This window comes from Zeus faber, assembly GCF_960531495.2.
Source record: "Zeus faber genome assembly, chromosome: 12".
In the NCBI taxonomy this organism is placed as follows: domain Eukaryota; kingdom Metazoa; phylum Chordata; class Actinopteri; order Zeiformes; family Zeidae; genus Zeus; species Zeus faber.
This window is the reverse complement of record NC_137196.1, coordinates 9,548,293-9,569,961: the sequence shown is the minus strand read 5'-3', so window position 1 is coordinate 9,569,961 and position 21,669 is coordinate 9,548,293. Positions and strand designations below refer to the sequence as shown.

General features: G+C 45.0%; 1 protein-coding gene across 1 annotated transcript; it reads right to left on the bottom strand.

The window, feature by feature from the left end:
* Window positions 1–565: 565 nt before the first annotated feature.
* copb2 (COPI coat complex subunit beta 2) lies at window positions 566–21,669 on the bottom strand. The gene is made up of 22 exons (XM_080011046.1): window positions 21,540–21,669; window positions 20,961–21,098; window positions 20,227–20,313; window positions 19,406–19,532; window positions 14,476–14,624; window positions 12,874–13,020; window positions 12,446–12,545; window positions 11,209–11,351; window positions 10,665–10,858; window positions 10,286–10,396; window positions 10,084–10,172; window positions 9,881–9,987; window positions 5,794–5,937; window positions 5,266–5,396; window positions 4,811–5,018; window positions 4,601–4,711; window positions 4,058–4,272; window positions 1,994–2,132; window positions 1,718–1,855; window positions 1,532–1,609; window positions 1,249–1,431; window positions 566–1,033 (listed from the first exon to the last, which is right to left on the bottom strand). Exons 1-22 carry the CDS (start codon window positions 21,540–21,542, stop codon window positions 938–940), a joined length of 2,838 nt encoding a protein of 945 aa, XP_079867172.1. The 5' UTR covers window positions 21,543–21,669; the 3' UTR covers window positions 566–937.

The window sequence follows — 21,669 nt, the reverse complement described above, 5'->3', positions numbered from 1 at the left end:
ATTTAATAGTACAATTTGAATAAATCCTACATATAGTGCAGTATATGAGCAAAACATGACATCTGCCCGAAAGTTTGCATTGTGATTATGTACTATGTAAAAAGAACAATAACATACATTTGTAGTGACATTTGCAACTTTTCCAAATATGTTTGTTTTTAGTTCATACAATACAGAGCACCGAAATACAGCATGTTTGTTTGTCTCCAAATATAATGATCAAAATCGAGCTTCCAATACAAAACACCACAACTTACCACTTACATCCACTTCGAATGAATCTCTTTAACACCGATCGTATCACATCCCCACAAATGCTATTAGCAATGTTAATTTATCATTTATGTATTCAAACAGTTAATGATGCTGGAGTAGTGTGGCAAGGTCTTTTTGCTGGTCCCCCCCACCCCCACTGTGTTTTTATTTAATTTTATTTGGGAGACTTTCATGCACTTTGTCATTGGTTTTTGATTATCCCACTACTTCAATTTATTGACATCGTGCAACTGAACATAAAACCAACGAACAAATGATATGAAATAAAATACTTTCCACACCAAAAGTGAATATGTACAACAATGGCCTTTTATTTGACCAATTCATAAATGATGTACCATTGCAGGCAACACAAGAGTAAATACAGAATTCAATAAACAGCCAGTTTCTCACAGTAAGATCCTCAATGAATGCTTGAATAAATGAATGGAGTACAAAATTTTAAGTCTGAAATGGACATAATTGGCCTCTTTTCCTTCTGTGAAAAAAAACATCACCTACTTGGAACTTCTGACTGCAGACGGAGGACATGAAAACAGAATACATTTCAAGTACAAATTAAGAAAAAGAAAAGAGAATGGGGAGCGGAGGGTGTTTGGTCTTTTCTTAATTTTAAATAAATTCTGTAGCGCTTTAGGGAGCAGTGGGGGGAACGGGGGTCTCAGTCGTCTAGGAAGTCATCATCCAGGTTGACATCTGTGGTGTCTATGTCATCCAGCTCCATGTTGTCCAGGTCCACCTCCAGCTCGTCCAGAATCTGAGGGACAGTGAGGGATCATCAGTCATTTTGTAGAATTTGAGAAGGTAAATAATGCCATCGACTGGATATCTATATCTTCCTCACTCACAAAGGAACATGAAACTATGGAATGTAAGTCAATATACATTTTATATCCCATTCAGTCAGCAGAATCACAAACAAAAGGGAAAAAAAAAAGGAAGGGAAAAAAAAAAAAAAAGGAAGGAACCTACCTTATCTTTCTGTGACGAGTGGGCCACATCCTCCTCTTCGGGGTCGTCATCTTCTTCTTCTTCGGGTTCGGGCTGCGACGGCGCCATGGCCGCCACAGCGGCCGCCATGGGAGCCGCGACCGCCGCCATCATGGTTGCCATCACGCCAGCCGCAGGTGCTGACTCCTTGTCACCCTCTGACTCCTGATGACGCCGAGGGAGGGAGCAGAGAAATGTTTGAACACTTCAAAAGACTTCAAGGGTCCTGGAGCCCAAACAGAGACATCAGAGAGTGTAGATTTACATTTGTGACGGCAGGAGGGAAGATTCCTGTTGGCTCATATCCTTGAGCCTCTTCTAGTATATTCCTGTCTTCATTGGGCTGACGAAATAAAGAAACCAGGTTGAAATAGTGACAGTAAGACACCGGGTTGGGATGAAATATAATAGCACACACGATGACAACCAGATAGTTGTTTGCCAAACTCACAGTTACGAGTGGGTAGTCTTTGGCAGGTCTGGAGACCCCCAAGCAGGTCTCTCTAAGGAAATGCTCGGCTCCGAAGGCCTCCCTCAGACCAGGGAACAGGTTCTCATACTCCGTGGGGTCCGCCAGAGACTCTGCCGCCTTTAAAGAAAATTACCGGTGTAAGAAGAGCAGAGGTGTAAATGGTAGAAATACGATGCAAAATGGTATAAATGGTAGAATTCTTGACACTTCTCAGTGTGTCATCGTGGTCAATGAATTGCTGACAACAGAACTGACCTTCTGGTTGACCTTGGCCAGGTTCTCCCTCCACAGCTTGACCACACGGGACACCTGGCTGGGCAGGTATGTGCGAGCCAGGAAGGCAGCTTCGGGCAACCTGTTAGTCCTGATCAGCAGTTCCAGGCACTGATCCAACCTGCGAGGGGACAGAGGGTCAGAATCAAGATAGAGCAGTCAACCGGTGTTGAATACAGTCAGAACAGTCGCTTCATGTCGAATAGGGTTAGTTAGCATGGTCACTCATGTTGGACACAGTAAGATGTTGAATAGGGTCAGATAGAGAAGTCACTCCATGTTTGACACAGTCAAATAGAGCGGCCATTCTAGGTTGAATAGGGTCAGATGAATCAGCCACTCCATGTTGGACACAGAGCAGCCAATCTATGGAGAATAGGATCAATTAGAGTGGTCACTCGATGTAGAATACAGTCAGATCGAGCAGCCACTCTATATTGAACAGGGTCAGTTAAGCCTGGATTGTACTTCTCCATAGGTACACCTAAACATCTCCGCGGACCTACGCAGCAAAGGGGGTCGGCTCCTCGCAGACACACCTCCGAAATCTCAACGCGTACGCGGTCCTGCACAAACTCTGAGCATTGAAACGGTGTAAGTGCAGTGTGGTTTGGAGATGGTGTGGTTTAAGCAGCCACATCTGCGCTGGGTCTAGGTAATTGGGGTTATCGGGTTGCGTTGGTTATCGTTGGTTGTTCTAACAAGCAACAAGTAAAACCCCAATCCCCACACACACTCAGGAGAGGAGCCCTTGTCATGATACATCCATTTGCTTCGGAGCTTGTTCCATCCAGCCCACTCTCTACTATAAACTTGTGTTTTCTACCCCTGTCTCTGTGCTGGTGTTGAGTAAATAACGATCGGATCGCACCTCTCCACTCTACAGTCCCATGCAGGCACTTTAAAAAGGGGCAGGTGCTCAAAAAAAATAAAAAAATAAAAAAAAATAAAAAAAGAGAAAAGGCACATGGACCCCCTCAATTGTCAATTGTTGGAGGCATTTTGCCGCTCTGGGCAAAAGGAGCAGCACGGATCATGGGCTCCTCGATGCGGCAGAGATCAGCGCTCCGCTGTGCGCACATTGCAGGTGCGCCGAGGACACATTTCACATGGGTATAACTTGCCCAGACAATCCGCTGCCTCGATGCCCAAAAAAAAACAAAAAAACCCCTAAAAAACACACAAGTGCGTGCCACTCTATATGCAAATATTGTGATTAGAATATATAAATATATAATATAATCTCATAGAGAAAGATTTCCATTTTTTTTATTTCCTTAGTTTCTTACTGGTATGGAAAATGAAAAATGTAAAGCTAATTCAGAGAATTGGAGCGTCTTCCTTTGTTTCTCCTCAAGACAGCGGTGCACGCTGGCTCCCGTGCCTGTCTTTTTATTTGAGATCTATTCATTTTCATTTGTTTCCTACATGTATGAAACAATTTTTAGATATATATTTTAAACACAACTGAGTTAAGGGACTGTCTTGTTCCGAGGGACTGTCTTGTTCCGCTCGAAAAAAAGCTGTGCGTCCCCACTGTTGCTTTCCGTTGCTATGGGACTTAATTTAGTAAAAACTAGATGTTTCCAGAAACTGCACTTCTGGAAATGGGAGACCACATTTGCCACATTGAATTACATTCTATGTGCGCATGAACCCCACCGCGCGTGGGCGATCGCTAACCCCCCCAACGATTGGCGATTGGAATTTTCCAAGATGACCCGACCCTAACTTAAGTGCAGACGGAGAAGCAGAATCCAGCCTTTAGATACAATGGTCACTATGTTGAATAGGGTCGGTTAAAATGGTCATTCTATGTTAGACACAGTTGGATAGAGCGGTCATGCGGTCGAAGTTAGAACATAAGTTAGAGCGGTCACTCTATGTCAAATAGCGGTTACTAGCACTGGCAAGCCCCCCTTAGAGCCACCACTGGCTGGACCGAGTCAGCAACAACTGTCACTCTATATTGGACAGTCAAATAGAGCGTCATCTAATATAAAACACATTTATAAATCCTGTTTGTCTACACTGAAGGCTACTCACTTCCCCTGCAGGAAGTAGGTCATGAAGGCCACGTTGTTCTTTCCGTCCTTCTCAGCACCCTCGGCCAGCTTGCTCACCATGGTGGCGTTGCCAGAGGCTGTTGCCAGGAGGAGCAGGCCGCCGTAGTCCTGGGCATGGTGGAGACACTCCTGGGCCAGGACAAACTGGCACTTGCTAATGGCCAGCTCTGCCAGCTGCTTCCACTTCTGCTCTGCCTATTGTATGCAGGGAGAGTATTCATTGTAAGTGAGTTCACTGTGAAGTAATGCTCTAACAATGCTCAACAACAACCCTGAAGATGCACATTGAAGTGGGGCCAACCTCTGTCTAAACTGTATACTTATTGTGTCCTCTGTGATGGCTCTATCGCACATCTACACATTTCGGTGTTAAACTAATACATCGTAGCCCACATCTAGGTAAAAAAAAAAAAACAACAACCTGTAAAACCATGGGTCATTATGAATAAGTGATAATATTAAAAACACTGATCGGCACTCGGCAAATATATATACAAATGTTTTTTAAAGTTGTCCTTGTTACCTCAGCCTCCACGGCCAGCTGATAGGCTATTTTCAGCTCCCCAAGCTGCAGGGCCAGTTCAAACCGGTGTTCTGGGTCTGTGGACACGGCCAGAGCCTGCTGCTTAAAGCCCTGGACAAAACATAATTTTGACTTTGTTATTCAAGTTAACAGTACATAAGGTGTAAAGAAAACTCAAACAAAACATAAAACAAAACGCTCATCCCTGACCTGTTTCTCCAGGAAATGGGCGACCCTGGTCCTCTGCTCCTTGGGGATTGTGGGTAGGACCTTGTCGGCCATTCCAAAGTCCCTCCTCATCACGGCAGTCTGGTACTCCAGGACGGAGACCAGCAGGGAGTAGCTGACGATGTTGAGCTCCTTGTCTCCCAGGTACAGCCGGTCGTCCTTGGGGATGTAGCCCAGAAGGTACATGGTTCTGCAGGGGGTGGAGGAGGTGGAATACGATCATTAAAATGAACAGTGTCTTTAGCTAACAATCAATTTTCATATTTTTATTTATTTATTGTATTTATTATCAAACAAAACCAAAGCATGTGAAATCTAAAATCAGTATTCAATATTAAAACATACCAGGCAACATGTAAGAGTTGGGAGGAACAAAAACTAAATGCACATACCCACAATTTCACTGCTCAAATTTAATAAAATTGCACAGTACGCACCTGTCCAGGTGAGCGATAGTGACAATCTCTCCTCCAACAAAGTAGTTGAGTCTGTTGACGGAGCTGGTGTAGATGAAACAGTCTCCAACCCAGAGACCAGTCTTCACTATCTCCTGTATCTCCCCTTGGACCTGTGCAGAGAGTTATCAGTCTATTATTGATTGTAAGTTAAACCAAACTGTCTGACTGTAAAAAATAAAAATAAAAAAATAAATCATGCAAATGCTCTGTCTCATTCAGAAATATGTCAGATTGCAGGCGTTTGCAGCATTTTGAATAATAATAGTTTTATAAGGTCTTTAAATAAACTTGTGTTACGTCATTCTCTGTAGGAATTAAAAATGCTGAACTTAAAGAAGCTGCTTAATCAAAGATGCCATATTCCGCAATCAAACTCAGTTCATCCTATGTCCCTCATGACTTAACCTGGACCCTACCAAATGAGCGTGCACACACGCGCACGCGCACGCACACACACACACACACACACACACACACACACACACACACACACACACACACACACACCTCGAAGGCATCTTCAATGCCGTCCTCTGTGACTCCCTCGTTGGACTCCTGAGAAGCTGCTACTTTGTCTGACAGGTATCGCAGGATGAAGAAAGACTCCTCTGTGGCGATGCACACCAACTCCCCAGAGTCAGACCAGAAGATCTGGACATGGGGGGTGGGCAGAGATGGGTGGAGTAGGGGAAGAGGAGAGGAAGAAAAGAAAAAAAAAAAAAAAAAAGGAAGGAGGAAATAAAAGCAGAGGATGGAAGGGAATATGAAAAGGGATAAAGAAAGACATAAGTGTTAAAATAAACATCAGATTGGCTCTTAGTTCACTGTTTGAGATAGGCCTACTTATTCTACAACAATATCTTTACATGCATAGTTTTAAAGTGGTAATCTGTAAGATTATTTATCCATCCATCCATCCATTTTCCTCCGCTTATCCGAGGCCGGGTCGCGGTGGCAGCAGGCTGAGCAAGGAGCTCCAGGCCCCCTTCTCTCCGGCAACATTTTCCAGTTCCTCCTGGGGGACCCCGAGGCGTTACCAGGCCGGCTGGGATATACAATCCCTCCAGCGCGTTCTGCCTCTACCCCGTGGTCTCCTACCAGTTGGACGTGTCCGGAAAAACTCCAAAGGAAGGCGCCCAGGAGGCTTCCTGATCAGATGCCCGAACCACCTCAACTGGCTCCTTTCGATGCGAAGGAGCAGCGGCTCTACTCCGAGCTCCCTCCGGATGTTGAGCTTCTCACCCTATCGCTAAGGCTAAGCCCAGCCACCCTACTGAGGAAACTCATTTCGGCTGCTTCTATTAGCGATCTTGTTCTTTCGGTCACTACCCAGAGCTCATGACCATAGGTGAGGGTTGGGAAGTAGATGGACTGGTAAATTGAGAGCTTTGCTTTCCGGCTCAGCTTCCTCTTCACCACAACGGTCCGGTACAACATCCGCATCACTGCCGACGCCGCACTGATCCGCCTGTCCATCTCACGCTCCATTTTCCCCCTCACTCGTGAACAAGATCCCGAGATACTTGAACTCCTTCACTTGGGGAAGCAACTCGCTCCCAACACGGAGGGAGCAAAACAGCGTTTTCCGGCAGAGAACCGTGGCCTCAGACTTGGAGGTGCTGACTCTCATCCCGACCGCTTCACACTCGGCTGCAAACCGCCCCAGTGCGTGCTGGAGGTCACGGTCTGATGAAGCCAACAAAACCACATCATCTACAAAAAGCAGAGATGCAATTCTGAGGCTCCCAAACCGGACACTCTCCTCACCTGGGCTGCACCTTGAGATCCTGTCCATGTATATCACAAACAGAATCGGGGAAAAGGGCCAACCTTGGCGGAGTCCAACACCCACTGAGAACGTGTTTGACTTTGTGCCAGGAATGCAAACACAGCTTTCACTTTGGTTGTACAAAGCCCGGATGGCTCGTACCAATGGCCCTGGTACCCCATACTCCCTCAGTACCCCCCCACAGGATTGCCCGAGGGACACAGTCGAAAGCCTTCTCCAGGTCCACAAAACACATGTAGACTGGATGGGCAAACTTCCACGACCCCCCCAGCAACCCTGCAAGGGTTGCTGGGGGGGTCCAGGACCAGGGGGTCCAGGACGGAATCCGCATTGCTCCTCCTTAATCTGAGGTTCGACAATCGGCCAGGGCCTCCTTTCCAGCAGCCTGGAGTAAACTCTTCAGGGGAGGCTGAGCAGTGTGATACCCCTCCGGTCCCCCTTTTTAAAAATGGGAACCACCACCCCCGTCTGCCACGCCACAGGTACTGTACCCGACATCCACGCGACACAGTAGAGGCGTGTCAACCAAGACAGCCCAACAATGTCCAGAGCCTTCAGCATCTCAGGGCAAATCTCATCCACCCCCGACGCCTTGCCACTGAGGAGCTTTTTGACTGCCTCAACAACCTCTGCCAGGCATATGGAGACTACCCCCTGAGTCTTCAGACTCTGGCTCTTCCCCTGAGGACGTATTGATCGGGTTCAGGAGTTCCTCAAAGTGCTCTTTTCACCGCCCGACAATATCCCCAGTCCGGGTCAGCAGTTCTCCTAACCGGCTGAACACAGCCTGAGCCAAGCCCTGCTTTCCCTTTCTGAGTCGCCGAACAGTTTGCCAGAACTTCCTTGAGGCCAACCGAAAGTCCTTCTCCATAGCCTCCCCGAACTCCTTCCACACCAGGGTTTTTGCTACAGTGACCGCCGAAGCCACAGCCCTTCTAGTCTGCCGGTGCCTGTTTGCTGCTTCGGGAGACCCCTGGGCCAGCCAAGCCCGAAAGGCCTCCTTCTTCAGCTTGACGGCTTCCTTCACCGCTGGTGTCCACCAACGGGTTCTTGGGTTACCGCCACGACAGGCACCGACTACCTTCCGACCACACCTCCTCACAGCCGCCTCTGCAATGACCCACTCGGATTCCATGTCCCCGAACTTCCCCGGGACGTGCATAAATACTTCTGGATGTGGGAGTTGAAGACCTCGCGGACAGGGGCATCCACCAGGCGTTCCCAGTTCACCCTCACTACACGTTTGGGTTAACCAGGTCTGTCTGGCAGCCTCCCCCGCCATCTGATCCAAGTCACCACCAGGTGGTGATCAGTTGACAGCTCTGCTCCTCTCTTTACCCAAGTGTCCAAGACATACGACTGCAGATCTGATGACACGACCACAAAGTCGATCATCGATCTTTGACCTAAGGTGGTCTGGTACCACGTACACTTATGAGCCACCCTATGCTCGAACATGGTGTTCATTATGGCCAATCCATGACTAGCACAGAAGTCCAATAACAAAGCACCACTCGGATTCAGATCAGGCAGGCCGTTCCTCCCAATCACCCCCTTCCAGGTTTCTCCATTGTTGCCCACGTGAGCGTTGAAGTCTCCCAGTAGAACTATAGAGTCCCTAGGCGGAGCCCCTTCCAGGACGCCACCCAGAGACTACAAGAAGGCCAAATACTCTGAACTGGTGTTCGGTGCATAAGCACACACAACAGTCAGAGATTTCCCCTTAGCAACTTGTAATCGCATAGAGGCGACCACCTCGTTCACTGGGGAGAACTCCAACACAGAGACACTCAGCCGGGGGCTCGTGAGTATCCCCACACCTGTCGGTGCCTCTCACCCTGGGCAACTCCGGAAAAGGAGAGAGTCCAGCCCCTCTCCAGGAGTTTGGTTCCAGAGCCAGTGCTGTGCGTAGAGGTGAGCCCAACTATATCTAGTTGGTACCGCTCCACCTCCCGCACCAGCTCCGGCTCCTTTCCCGCCAGAGAGGTGACATTCCAGGTCCCTAGAACTAGTCTACGATGCCTAGGATCAGCAGGCTCAGGCCCCCACCTTTGCTGGCCCAGCTGACATTGCACCCGACCCCAACGCCTATCCCTGCAGGTGGTGGGTCCACAGAAAAATGTAAAAAAAAAAAAAAAAAAAAAAAAGTATTTATTTATTTATTTTTATTTAGTAAAAAAAAAAAAATTCTGTATTTGACTTTTATCGTTAGTCCACCTGTGTTGGGTGGACTACGATAAAAGTCCATTTGAAGCTGCAGTTTAGTTTGTTTTTTTCCCCCCGGGATGACGCTTGTCTTTGCTCTAAGACGGTGAAATTATCTTCTCTAAAGTATGCTTTCTTCTGATCTTTGCATTTTTGCTAGGAAAAGCAGATCCAACCACCAACAATGGAAACAGCATATAGAGGAGCACACGCTTTTCTCAAAATGCACTGAATGGCTGTTTCTTAGGGAAGTCTAAATAAGTAATGGCTAAGTAATGTATCAAATACATAATAAGACTGTTTTATGGATTTCCACTTTATATGTATTCATTGTTATCCAATAATATTTATTTCCCGTATGAGTCATGAACTGTGGTGAAACCATGTTGAAGACGAAATAATAATAATAACAATAACAACTGGGCTTTATATAGTGCCTTTCAGGAACCCAAAGACACTTTAGAATGGAAAAACAAAAAACAAAAAACAAACAAAGCAGGATAGATAATAAAACAAGACAGGGTAGGAAAAAAAAAAAAAAAAAAAAAAGAAAAGAAAAAAGGTAAACACGTTTACATGAATTCTAGAGACGTGTCTTACGTGTTTGGGTTGGATCTCAATACGGCGGATCAGCTCTGTGTTCTCCCAGTCATAGAAGGCCAGGCCGTTCACCGACCTCACGCCCAGCAGGAAGCCTCCGTAGATACCTGCAGCATGGGACCAGGCGGGCACACGTTCACATCATCTCAACCCACATCCCCACTTCTGACTGATCGAATGAAGGAAATGTCTCTTTGTTTTACCTTCAGCCCCAAAGTCTGGCTTAAAAGATTTCTTCTCCTTGAAGTTTTTGAAGATCTTGACAATGCTGTTGCTTTCTCTGATGGCATATCTATACATAAAACCCACCAACAACAAATGTTTGGAAGTCACTCAATTTGTATAACCTTGATATTGACTGTCAAGGCTTACGTATAAGGAGAAATAAAGTTTACATATACTCACTCAGAGGAGTCGTGCGCCCAGGCAAACTCCTGCGCTGAGCCGAAGCTCTTGTTCCTCAAGGCCACTGCAGTGTAGATGATGTACTCTCCATCTCCACACACCACCACAAACCTGGCGCAAGCACACACACACACACACACACACACACACACACACACACACACACACACACACACACACACACACACACACACACACACACACACACACACACACACACACACACACACACACACACACACACACACACGTTACAGGGCAGATGTTTAAATATGCATATACTACAAACCAAGAAAATTCTCACGAGGGCTGAAGGCTGGTTGTTCAGATTTGCCCTTGGATGGTACAGTATATGGTGTATGTGTGTGTGTGCACCTACCTCCCGTTGGGCTGGATGGTCTGGGGGTAGATCTCGCAGCTGCCCATGTCCTTGACAGCAAGCGGCAGCCGCTCGCCGTCCTTGATCTCGGTGTCGCCCATGGCCTTCAGGTTGGCCTGCTGCACCTCACTGTGCTTGGCCCAGATGATCTTACCGTTGGTGTCCATGGACATGGCCGGCTCCTCCCGACCCAGCTAATTTAAAACAAGTAACGATAATTGTAACAATGGCATTCATGAATATGGGTAAATCTTCCTTCGCGATCATATTTCTTAACAATCAAACAGAAATGTGTTTTATGTAAATGCAGACTTGAAGACATAATTATCTATCGAAATGTCAGTTGCAAAGCAAGAGGAACAATTTGCGATATTAATAATAATTTTAACAACTTTACATCGATTACAATATGGATATGTGTGGCTGAACTAATTTTGCTCTAGGAGAAACATTATAGCCTCATTATGAACTGAATATAATTCTCAAAATGTCAAAGTGTAAACACTTAATTGCCCTTTTGTAACTCTCTGTGCAGATATCCAACCTTGATAATGATGCTGCCTTCATCGTATCCCAGCGCCACGTTGTTGGAGCCCCTCAGGCCACAGACGCACCACACTCGCTCCATGCCGTAGTTCAGCGTGGACTCCAGGCGGTAGGTGCTGGAGTGCCAGATTCGCACCGTACCTGGAAGGGCAGAGGCTTCATTTAGGGATGCAAATTTAAAGGAATTTCCTTAATGGTAGTTGTTAACCGCAACAAACAATCATCGACTGCTCGATAACATAAAAGCTAATGATGTCACCAAGGCGTGTGGGGACCTATGCGAAGTCGCACACCTCCGAGATTTTGTAACTGGGTGTGAGGATCATTTTAAAATGGAGAAGTTCGAGGCAAGACTCACTGAGCTAGTTCACTCATACAGGAATATTTACAACGTGTCTTGGCGCAAGTTAAATATTTATACTTTTTGCCATCCTCCGCGATGGAAAGAGCCGGCTGTTGCGTAGCAGATCAAGTCTGGTGCAGATATGGACAATGAGACTGCGAGACTGTGTTCATTCTAGAACATATTGTGTGTAATCACCGGGTGCGTTGCATTGACATTTCACTGCATATATGTATGAAAGTATGCATATGTATGTGACAAATAAACCTCTTGAATCTTGAATCTTGAGACGCTAGTAAATTATGAAACATTACTAAAATTGTTATATATAATAACAGACACAAAATGTAAATTCAGTTTAATATATTTTATTAATATATATTTCACTTGTTTTGTTTTGTCATCATACCTCCCCTCTCTCCAGGTTTTTTTTTCTCTCCCCCCGTTCCATTTAGAAAGTGTCATTATCCCGTTCCCGTCTACCCTGTTTGTCTGAACGCAGCATTAGTTGTTAAGAAACAATTAATCTAGTATCCTCCTCTGCATTGACGCACCAGCAGCCATGTTTGTTGTTTGTTGTTCTTCCGGAACCCTCCACCTACTTCTACATAGTAGTAGAAGTTTTTTTCTCCACTGCCCCCCGTTGTTCCGGTGAGTACTACTACTTCCCGGCTGGGTATTTTTTTCTCGAAAAGCCTCGCAAAGACGCCCATGGATACAATAACAACAAGACGGCAGATATTTCAGTTCTTAGCGATAACACAAAAAACGAATCGATTAAATTATTTTGAGCAATTAATCGATAGTAGAATAATTGTTAACATTCCAAGTTTCATTAGAGCTGATGTTCTGTCATTTGTGTCCAAAAAGGGAGCAAAAATGTGTGTCTCACCATCCTCTGATCCTGTGATGATGATGGGCAGCTCTGGGTGGAAGCTGACGCAGGAGACGTTCTGAGCATGGCCTTCCAGGGTCTGAACGCACGTCTTGTTCTGAAAATACAGAAATGTAATCATTATTATATATTAGGGATGCAATGGTACAGTGGGAGAGAGAGAGAAACTGAGGAGAAGTTCGTAATAAAAAGGGACAGCCATCCCAGGTTTGTTATTTTCCAACTGGACACCTCAAGCTCAGGGTAGTTGTAATAGATGTTTGTTTGCATTTAAAGGTAGAATGTAGATGTAATGTAGATGCATTTAAAGGTACAATGTATATACAGGCAATATGTCATTTTACAAGATACTTTTAGACATTTTTAAGAAACTTACTGCATCCAACCATTACGTCTAAATATAAGGGGGAATTGGATTCTCTAACCTGGTAGTCCCAGATCTTGACCAGACGGTCGTCAGCTCCCGATATGAGGTAGGGCTTGTCTCCTCCGCTGTAGTAGTCGATGCAGTTGACTCCCTTCTCATGGCCCTCCAGGGTGAAATTGGGGGAAGAGGAGCCGAGCTGCCACACCTGCCACAACGTGGAGGTGGTGACGGAGACAGTCAGTGAACAGACAATGCTAAGACAAGGTAAGAGAGCTCTCACTGTAGGTGTACATCGCAGGGTGATGTGCTATTACGTTGGCATGTTTTTGGCAAATTATACCACAATATATAATTCATTCATTCATTCCATCATTTAGCAGACACTTTTGTCCAAAGAGACTGAAAATAAGTACATTTTGTCAGGGGTGTCAAACCACTGTATATCACAGTCAGCTAAATCTTCTCTAGGAAGGAAAGTAAGTATAGACAAATACATACACACATATCTAGACACATATCTTCATAATGAGTCAATCTCATATGGAATTAAAACACAATAATTTGGCAAAATATACACCAAAATTGCTGTCTTCATTCATAGTGTCTGTGTGAGCTATATAATGTGTTGAATTATTACATATTCATCATAAAATGTTGTAACGCCCATAATAACCACTGCATTATTTAATAGGTTACAAAATCTGGCTAACTTATTGTGTATTGCATTCAAGAAGTTGAATGTTGAACAAAATGCGGGGGCCATTGCATATTATAGGTCAAATCTCATAGTTTTTGCCAAGTTATCACAAAATGTGCCGTTATTACATAATGCATTGTTTCAGGGTAAAATAATCCTTGATGTTTGTTTTAGATAAAAGTCCAGTGGAGAAATGACAAGCTTATATTGACAATTCTAAAAATGTTTAGAGGATAAAACATCAAAAAATGAATGACTCCAATTTAACAATTAAAACAATGTCTCGCCAGGGCTCTAACTTTTAAAAGGGGTTACCAGGCATCAGCTTTGGTTGCCGAAACTGAAAACATGGCTGCCATTTTTAGTCACCTTATATTTAAGTAATTGATAGAATGCAGTTATATGTCAGCTTAATAATGAAAATGTGATATAAAAGAATGTATAAAAGCTTTATTACAGTAACCGAACAAAATTCTTTGTAGTTAAGTGTTTTATCTGATATTAGAATTTGAATCTTCAGAGGAGACGAAACACAAGTCAAGACAGACCACAGCTGTGATAACATTTTACTTTTGTTGTCACACTTGGCCTGATCACACTGAGCCTGTCTCTTACTTACACCCACATGTATACGAGATCGGAGAACGAGTCCACTAGTTAATTGATCGCAGAAAGCGTCCTTCTCTTGACCAGATTAAATAAAAAGTGAAAAAATTGGTCGCCACTCCTTATTTATTTTGTGGTGCACATATTGCGGTTAGCTGTCCCTTTTTTATGTTGACAAGTGTTTGCCAAAGGGGGCAACCAGAGGCCACGAAATGATTGACAATTGACTCAAATTTGTTGCCGAGGGCAACCGGGCACCTGTTACTGTCGAGCCCTGATCATATTTGAAACAATGAAACATGCAACTGTAATCCCATCACAGCGGGTCGAGGTTATTATATCCGGAGTGGCTCCTACCTTGATGGTCCTGTCCAGTGAGGCGCTGGCAAACTGGTTGTTGTCTTTTGGGTTGATGACGATCTGCATGACGTAATGAGTGTGACCTTCAAACACCTGGCTGCACGACCACTTCTTCTCCCAGTCCCACAGCTTGATCAACATGTCATCTAAACCCAGAGAGACAGACACAAGCTCTTAAATGTGGATGTTGGCCAGGTGTAGAAAGTGGCTTCTTCAACTTAACATGGCATCTGAATCACTGTGTGTAAATAAGAATACCATGCAGACGTATGTTCTATTTTGAAGTAGTTTTGACTTGTTATATAATTTCTGGTTTTAGAATGAAAAAAAAAAATAAAGATTAATTGTTAGACTGTGAATGTATAATCTGCAGGGGAATTCCTTAACAAGATAGTCTCTTTGGAATCAGAATCTGTTTATATCCACCAGGTACATTTACATGTGCTAGGAATTTGTTCCGGTAAGGTTTGGTGTGTTTCATTACAGCCGATTAGCATTTAAAAAGAAAAGGAAGCTTAACAGTCCATAAAAATGGAGACCAAAAGTAATAAAACTAAATAAAAAGTGAGAGTCTAGAATGAGATATATATATATATATATATATTTATTACACACACACACACACACACACACACACACACACACACACACACACGTGTGTGTGAGAAAAGGTGTTTGCCCCCTTCCTGATTTCTTATTTTTTTGCATGTTTGTCACACTTAAATGTTTCAGATCAAACTAATTTAAATATAAGACAAAGATAACACAAGTAAACACAAAATGCAGTTTTTAAATGAAGGTGTCTATTATTGAGGGGAAAAAAAATCCAAACCTACATGGCCCTGTGTGAAAAAGTGATTGCCGCAACCCCCTGTTAAAACATAAATGAACTGTGGTTTATCACATCGTTGGAAAGCTGAGTTCAATTTCTCTAGCCACACCCAGGCCTGATTACTGCCACTCCTGTTCTCAATCAAGAAATCACTTAAATAGGACCAGCCCGACAAGGTGAAGTCGACCAAAAGATCCTCAAAAGCTAGAGATCCTGCTGCGAACCAAAGAAATTCAGGAACAAATGAGAAACAAAGTAATTGAGATCTATCAGTCTGTAAAAGGTTATAAAGCCATTTCTAAAGCATTTCTAAACTCCAGCGAACCACAGTGAGAGCCATTATCCACAAATGGCAAAAACATGGAACAGCGATGAACCTTCCCAGGAGTGGCCGGCCGACCAGATTACCCCAAGAGCCCAGCGACGACTCATCCAAGAGGTCACAAAAAGACCCCACAACACATCCAAAGAACTGGAGGCCTCACTTGCTTCAGTTAAGGTCAGTGTTCATGACTCCACCATAAGAAAGAGACTGGGCAAAAATGGCCTGCTTGGCAGAGTTCCAGGACGAAAACCACTGCTGAGTAAAAAGAACATAAAGGCTTGTCTCAGTTTTGCCAGAAAACATCTTGATGATCCCAAAGACTTTTGGGAAAATACTCTGTGGACTGACGAGACAAAAGTTGAACTTGTGTCCCGTTACATCTGGCGTAAAAGTAACACAGCATTTCAGAAAAGGAACATCATACCAACAGTAAAATATGGTGGTGGTAGTGTGATGGTCTGGGGCTGTTTTGCTGCTTCAGGACCTGGAAGACTTGCTGTGGTAAATGGAACCATGAATTCTGCTGTCTACCAAAAAATCCTGAAGGAGAATGTCCGGCCATCTGTTCGTGACCTCAAGCTGAAGCGCACTTGGGTTCTGCAGCAGGACAATGATCCAAAACACACCAGCAAGTCCACCTCTGAATGGCTGAAGAAAAACTAAATGAAGGCTTTGGAGTCGCCTGTGGCATGACTTTAAAAAAGCGGTTCATGTTTGAAAACCCTCCAATGTGGCTGAATTACAACAATTCTGCAAAGATGAGTGGGCCAAAATTCCTCCACAGCGCTGTAAAAGACTCATTGCCAGTTATCGCAAACGCTTGATTGCAGTTGTTGCTGCTAAGGGTGGCCAAACCAGTTATTAGGTGTAGGGGGCAATTACTTTTTCACACAGGGCCATGTAGGTTTGGACTTTCTTCCCCTCAATAAACACAAATGAACACCTTGTGACAAACATGCAAAAAAAATAAGAAATCAGAAGGGGGCAAACACTTTTTCACACCACTGTATAAACAAACACACACACTGTGTGTGTATATATATATATATATATATATATATATATATATATATATATATATATATATATATAAAAGGAAGGGGTAACAGAGTGGATAAAGACGAACCGCAGGTGCTGGCGCTGCGCTAGATCCCACCAAGGAGCCCAGTGTGACCTGAAGAAGGCATGTGGCCTGTGCGAAGGGAAGCACCTCCAGGCCATGCATGAGGTTAACATCCGAGCTAACAGAGAGCCTACAAGGCTGAGAAGGAAGAGAGCTGCCTGGTGAGCATGACAGAAGTCCTGTACGTCGACCATCCAGCCGATGGAAGTCGAGTCCAGCTCAAGGTTGCTCTAATGCTCCTCCACTATGGGAACTGCACCTTGGACACATTCGCTATCTTGGACGATGCTCCTCTCCTTGGCAGCCCGGGACCTGGACTACGAGGGACTCCTGAAGAACCTACCATTGACGACCATCTGGCAGGATGTCCAGACCCTCCCAGATGCTTCGGTGACCTTCTACATCTCCCTAGCCCCTAGACCAGGGAATCGATACCTCATAAGCGGAGCCTTCACCTCTACATGGCTCTAGCTGGCAGACCACTCATACCCAATGAGCAGCCTCCAGAAGACCTAACCAGCCTGCCAATCCCCCACTTCAGGAATGCATAACCCCTGGTTCTCATTGGTGCTGACCCTCCCCACCTCATTCCCCTGTAGAGCCTTTACTGTTGGGCCCTATAGGTGGGCCAGCAGCAGTTCGGACTCTGCGAGGGTGGACTCTCCATGGCACGCGAGGCTAGTAAGACAGCCTCTAAGGCCACAGCAGTGCCTGGTAACATCAGTCTCCCCCCAGAACTCAAAACTCTTTAAGAACATGGAAAAGTTCTGACAGATAGACACATTGCCATATTGGAATGAGAAGCTAGTGACCCGGTCAAAGAAGGACCACGAAGCTATCGAACTGCTTGAGGCCAAGACCACCCGTGGGAGGTAGACGGGACCCTCCGCTATGCCACCCCTCTGTTGCGCAAGAAAGACATGCCCTGCTTCCAAGCATCTAAGGAAGCAGTCATGCCAAGCCTTAGGCGCATGCAAAGGCACCTTGCTTAAGACCCAGTGCCAGCAGAGGCCTACAGCTCAGAGATTCAGAAACTAGTCCAAGCTTGTGCAGTTAAGAAGATGAGTCTCGACGCAATCCCCCCGGAGAGGAATCGTGGTATATCCCCCCACCACATGGTGAGTCATAACAACAAGAACCACATAGTCTTCAACTGCCCCTACCAGTACCGAGGTCAGAATCCGAACAAGTCCCTACTGTCTGGACCTAAGCTCGGAGAATCACTCCTAGGGGTGCTGCTGAGGTTCCGGCATAATGCAGTGGCTATTAGCGAAGACATCAAGGGCGTGTTCCATTGGGTTTGCCTCCTCCCGGAAGACTGGGCTCTTCTTTTGATTTGTGTGGCGAGACAGGACTAAGGAAGAACCACCAACACTGTACGAGTGGCAGTTCCTGCCCTTTGGTACGACATGCAGGCCCTGCAGCGCCATGTTAGCAACCAAATGCCAGCCAGACGACACTGTGAGGTTCTCAGTCGAAAGGTGCTTCTATGTCGATAACTGCCTGCAGAGTCAGTCCACTCCCGAAGAGGCCCAACAGTTAGTCGACAAGCTGAGAGAGCTACTAGCGATGGCCTTCGACCATCAATAGTGGGCCACTAACATGGCGAGTGTTTTGGAACACCTACCTGAAGACGCCAGGTCAGACAGTCTCGAGCTCTGGCTCGCCCAAGAAAAGGCAAACTCCCCCGAGTCTACCTTCGGACCTGGCATTGCCAAACAGACACTCTCAGTTATGAACACCGGCCGGTAAACTACAGAGTGTTGACCATGTGGAACGTCTACAAGGTCCTTTCTAGTCAATATGACCCCCTAGGGTGCATCCTACCATACGTGAGCCAAGACGCTAGTCTGATGACTCTGGGAGAAGCACCGCGACTGGGATGATCCCCTACTGCCCCAAGCCGTCCTGCAAACCTGGCATGACTGGGAGAGTGAGCTGCCGTTCCTTACCCAGGTGATTCTGCCGTGCGTATACTTGCCTCAAGAAGCGGACCAGTTTTGTGTGACCCGAGAGGTCCACGTGTTCTAGGAGCATTCTGCAGCTCAGTGGATAGCCAAGATCGTGTCTACTTGTCCTTCCTAGTGGCACAGTCCAGAGTAGCACCCAAGGGACTACACTCAATGCCCAGACTGGAGCTGTGTGCCCCGGTCACTGGAGTCCGGTTGTCGACGTCTGGTCAAGCTTCATCAGGAACTACTTGCCTTCTCTGCAAATGCGTCAGAAGTGGCACGCTACCTAGGCTGACCTCACGGAAGGCTCCGTTCTAATGCTGACCCCCAGTTGCCTCAGGCCCTGTGGCAACCCATCGGACATGTTACTACGGTCCACCCTACTGTTAATAGACATGTAAGGTCAGTCGACCTGAAGATTGGTGATCGAGAGTACACCCGACCAGTGGCCCGGCTTGTCTTCCTGCCAACCATCCCAGTGGACGAGGACGATAACACTAATGTTGCCCATCCTTAGATACACTTATTCACCTTTCGTAGGGGGGTGAATTTACTTAGTACATTCAGGGGCAGCTGTTAGAAAGGTTCAGGCGGTTTCGTTCATAAAACAAGCACCTTACGCGGAACACAGTTCTGGGAGTGCTGTCCTATAACCTTAAGACCCTGAACACTAATAAAATCTTTGAACAGCCTACCACTGCTGGTGAGGATGTAGGGCTGGGTGGGGTGCACGGCAATGCAGCGGATATAGTCTGAGTGGGCTTCAAACATGTGCACCCGCTCTAAGGTGTTGTAGTTGAAAACGCGGATCTGCATGTCATCCTGTGCAGAAATAAGAAATAAAAACCAATGTTAAGACATTCTGAAATGAACAGTGGGGTACGGATGCAGTAGACTGTCATTTAATACAACACAGACAATCAATACATCACAAAAACATAGTATTACAAAAACATAATGTGATGAGGATATTTGTCTAAATCGAGGTTTGATAAAATGCTGCAAGTGAAAAATACAAGTTTTAATAAAGTCTAATACCAATGCAAAAATTTGAGATTTTCTTAAATTTTTCTCAAATATAATTAATTTCCTCATCTCATTGTCTATTATTTATATCAGTAATGTATATATATATAATATATATCTATATATTATTCATCTCATTGTCTCATTCCCTGGCATCATCTATGTTGTGAAAGTGATTCTGGAAATGTTTTATTACGTTACAATTTGAATAACAAAAGCCGGGGGAATATCCAAGGTTTTCAATGTCTTTTTTTCAAGCACTTCAGCACAAAGGGTGAATAATTAAAGCCGGGGGAATATCCAAGGTTTTCAATTTGTCTTTTTTTCTAGCATTTCAGCACAAAGGGGGCTACTTTCAAAGTATTCCAGTACTTACATTTCTGAGGATGAAATTCATGCACTTCAAGCACCTGGTAAGAACCCTACTACATGGACAAGTCTCCACATGGGCCTAACGACTCCTATAACAAGGGTATATTGAGCCACTCACCGCTCCAGTAATGACCCAGTTCTTCCTGGCCACGAACTTGGAGGCTCTGACAGGGAGGTCACACACCTCAAACGTCTTCACTAGTGTCTGGGAAAGAAAAAAAAGAAAAGTGTTCTAAAGGCAAGGCAATGATGTAATACACCTAGGGCTGTCGCTATCAAGACATTTTAGATTACTATTAATTGTCATTCAAATAATTGTAATAGAGTGATAACACAAATCGAACATATTGCACAGGTGGTACCTTTTGACATTTAACATTTGACATTCAGTTCCAACCCAACCGATGGAAAGTTATCTAATTCACATGGAAAATTCCCCTTAAATTTTAATGGAAAAAATGTGATTGTGGAATCGAGCGATTTTTCTGAAAGATTGTGATCAGCTCAAGTAATTGCAATCAGGTTATGTAATGTAATAAATTGTGACGGCTCTAAATACACCTCATCACTACTTCAATACATGTTCAGCAAGCTATTGTGGCTTTTATGGGGCAGGTAGAATGTTGCCACACTTTCAGATGTTTTGAGAGTCATGTCAACACCTGGAATGCACCCAACTATCTCAAATAGTGACCTAATGACGGTGAGGTGCTGTTGTGCTGTTTTCATTATTATTCAAGTGTTTACACACATATGCTCTGCTTTGGCATCAGCCATTTCCTTTTCAAACCCAATGATACAGTATACGTGTTGCGGTTGCCCCTAGAAACGGTGTTGTATTTCTTACGGCACCTGCGATTCATGGTTCCACACACAGACACTGCCATTGTACAAGCTGGCCAGCATCCACGGCTCTGTGGGATGGAGGTCCACACTTTTCACTCGGTCTGACCTGGCCGTCAGTCTCCGTTTGATGTCAAGCCTGAGAGGCTGAAAGGCACAAGATTAAAAATGGATATATAACAACGACATTAAACTTCATTCAGTTGAATTCAGCAACACGTTCTCCTGGCTGCAGCCCTCAGAACAGTCCATGTAAAAGTCATTGATTCATCCATATTTAAAATACTTTTAGACTGAACGGCTATGTGTGTCCGTTATCCTTCGAATCTTCACGACCTTAACATATTTGATTTAGTGAGTGGATTAAATGCACTCCAACTCCAACTCCAAACACTATGGAACAAAAACACATTGGAAGCTTACCACCATCATACATTATACTGTCTTAGCAAGATCGCAACGAAGCTAACGCCACTAGCTAGCTAACGTTAGCCACGGAGCTCCCCAAGGATGCATCAGTGACAGCGTTGTCCGTTTTAAAGACAAGAGACGGAACACACAGACAAAAGTATTATCAACGTATATTACCATGTTGGATCACCGCGTCGTCACTAAAGTTGAATCTTTATAAATGTGTGGTGTATATGGTGAATCATTAAATCCGGGTTCCAATGCGACTTCGGTGACCACGGAACTGGACACTGACGTGGAACTTCCT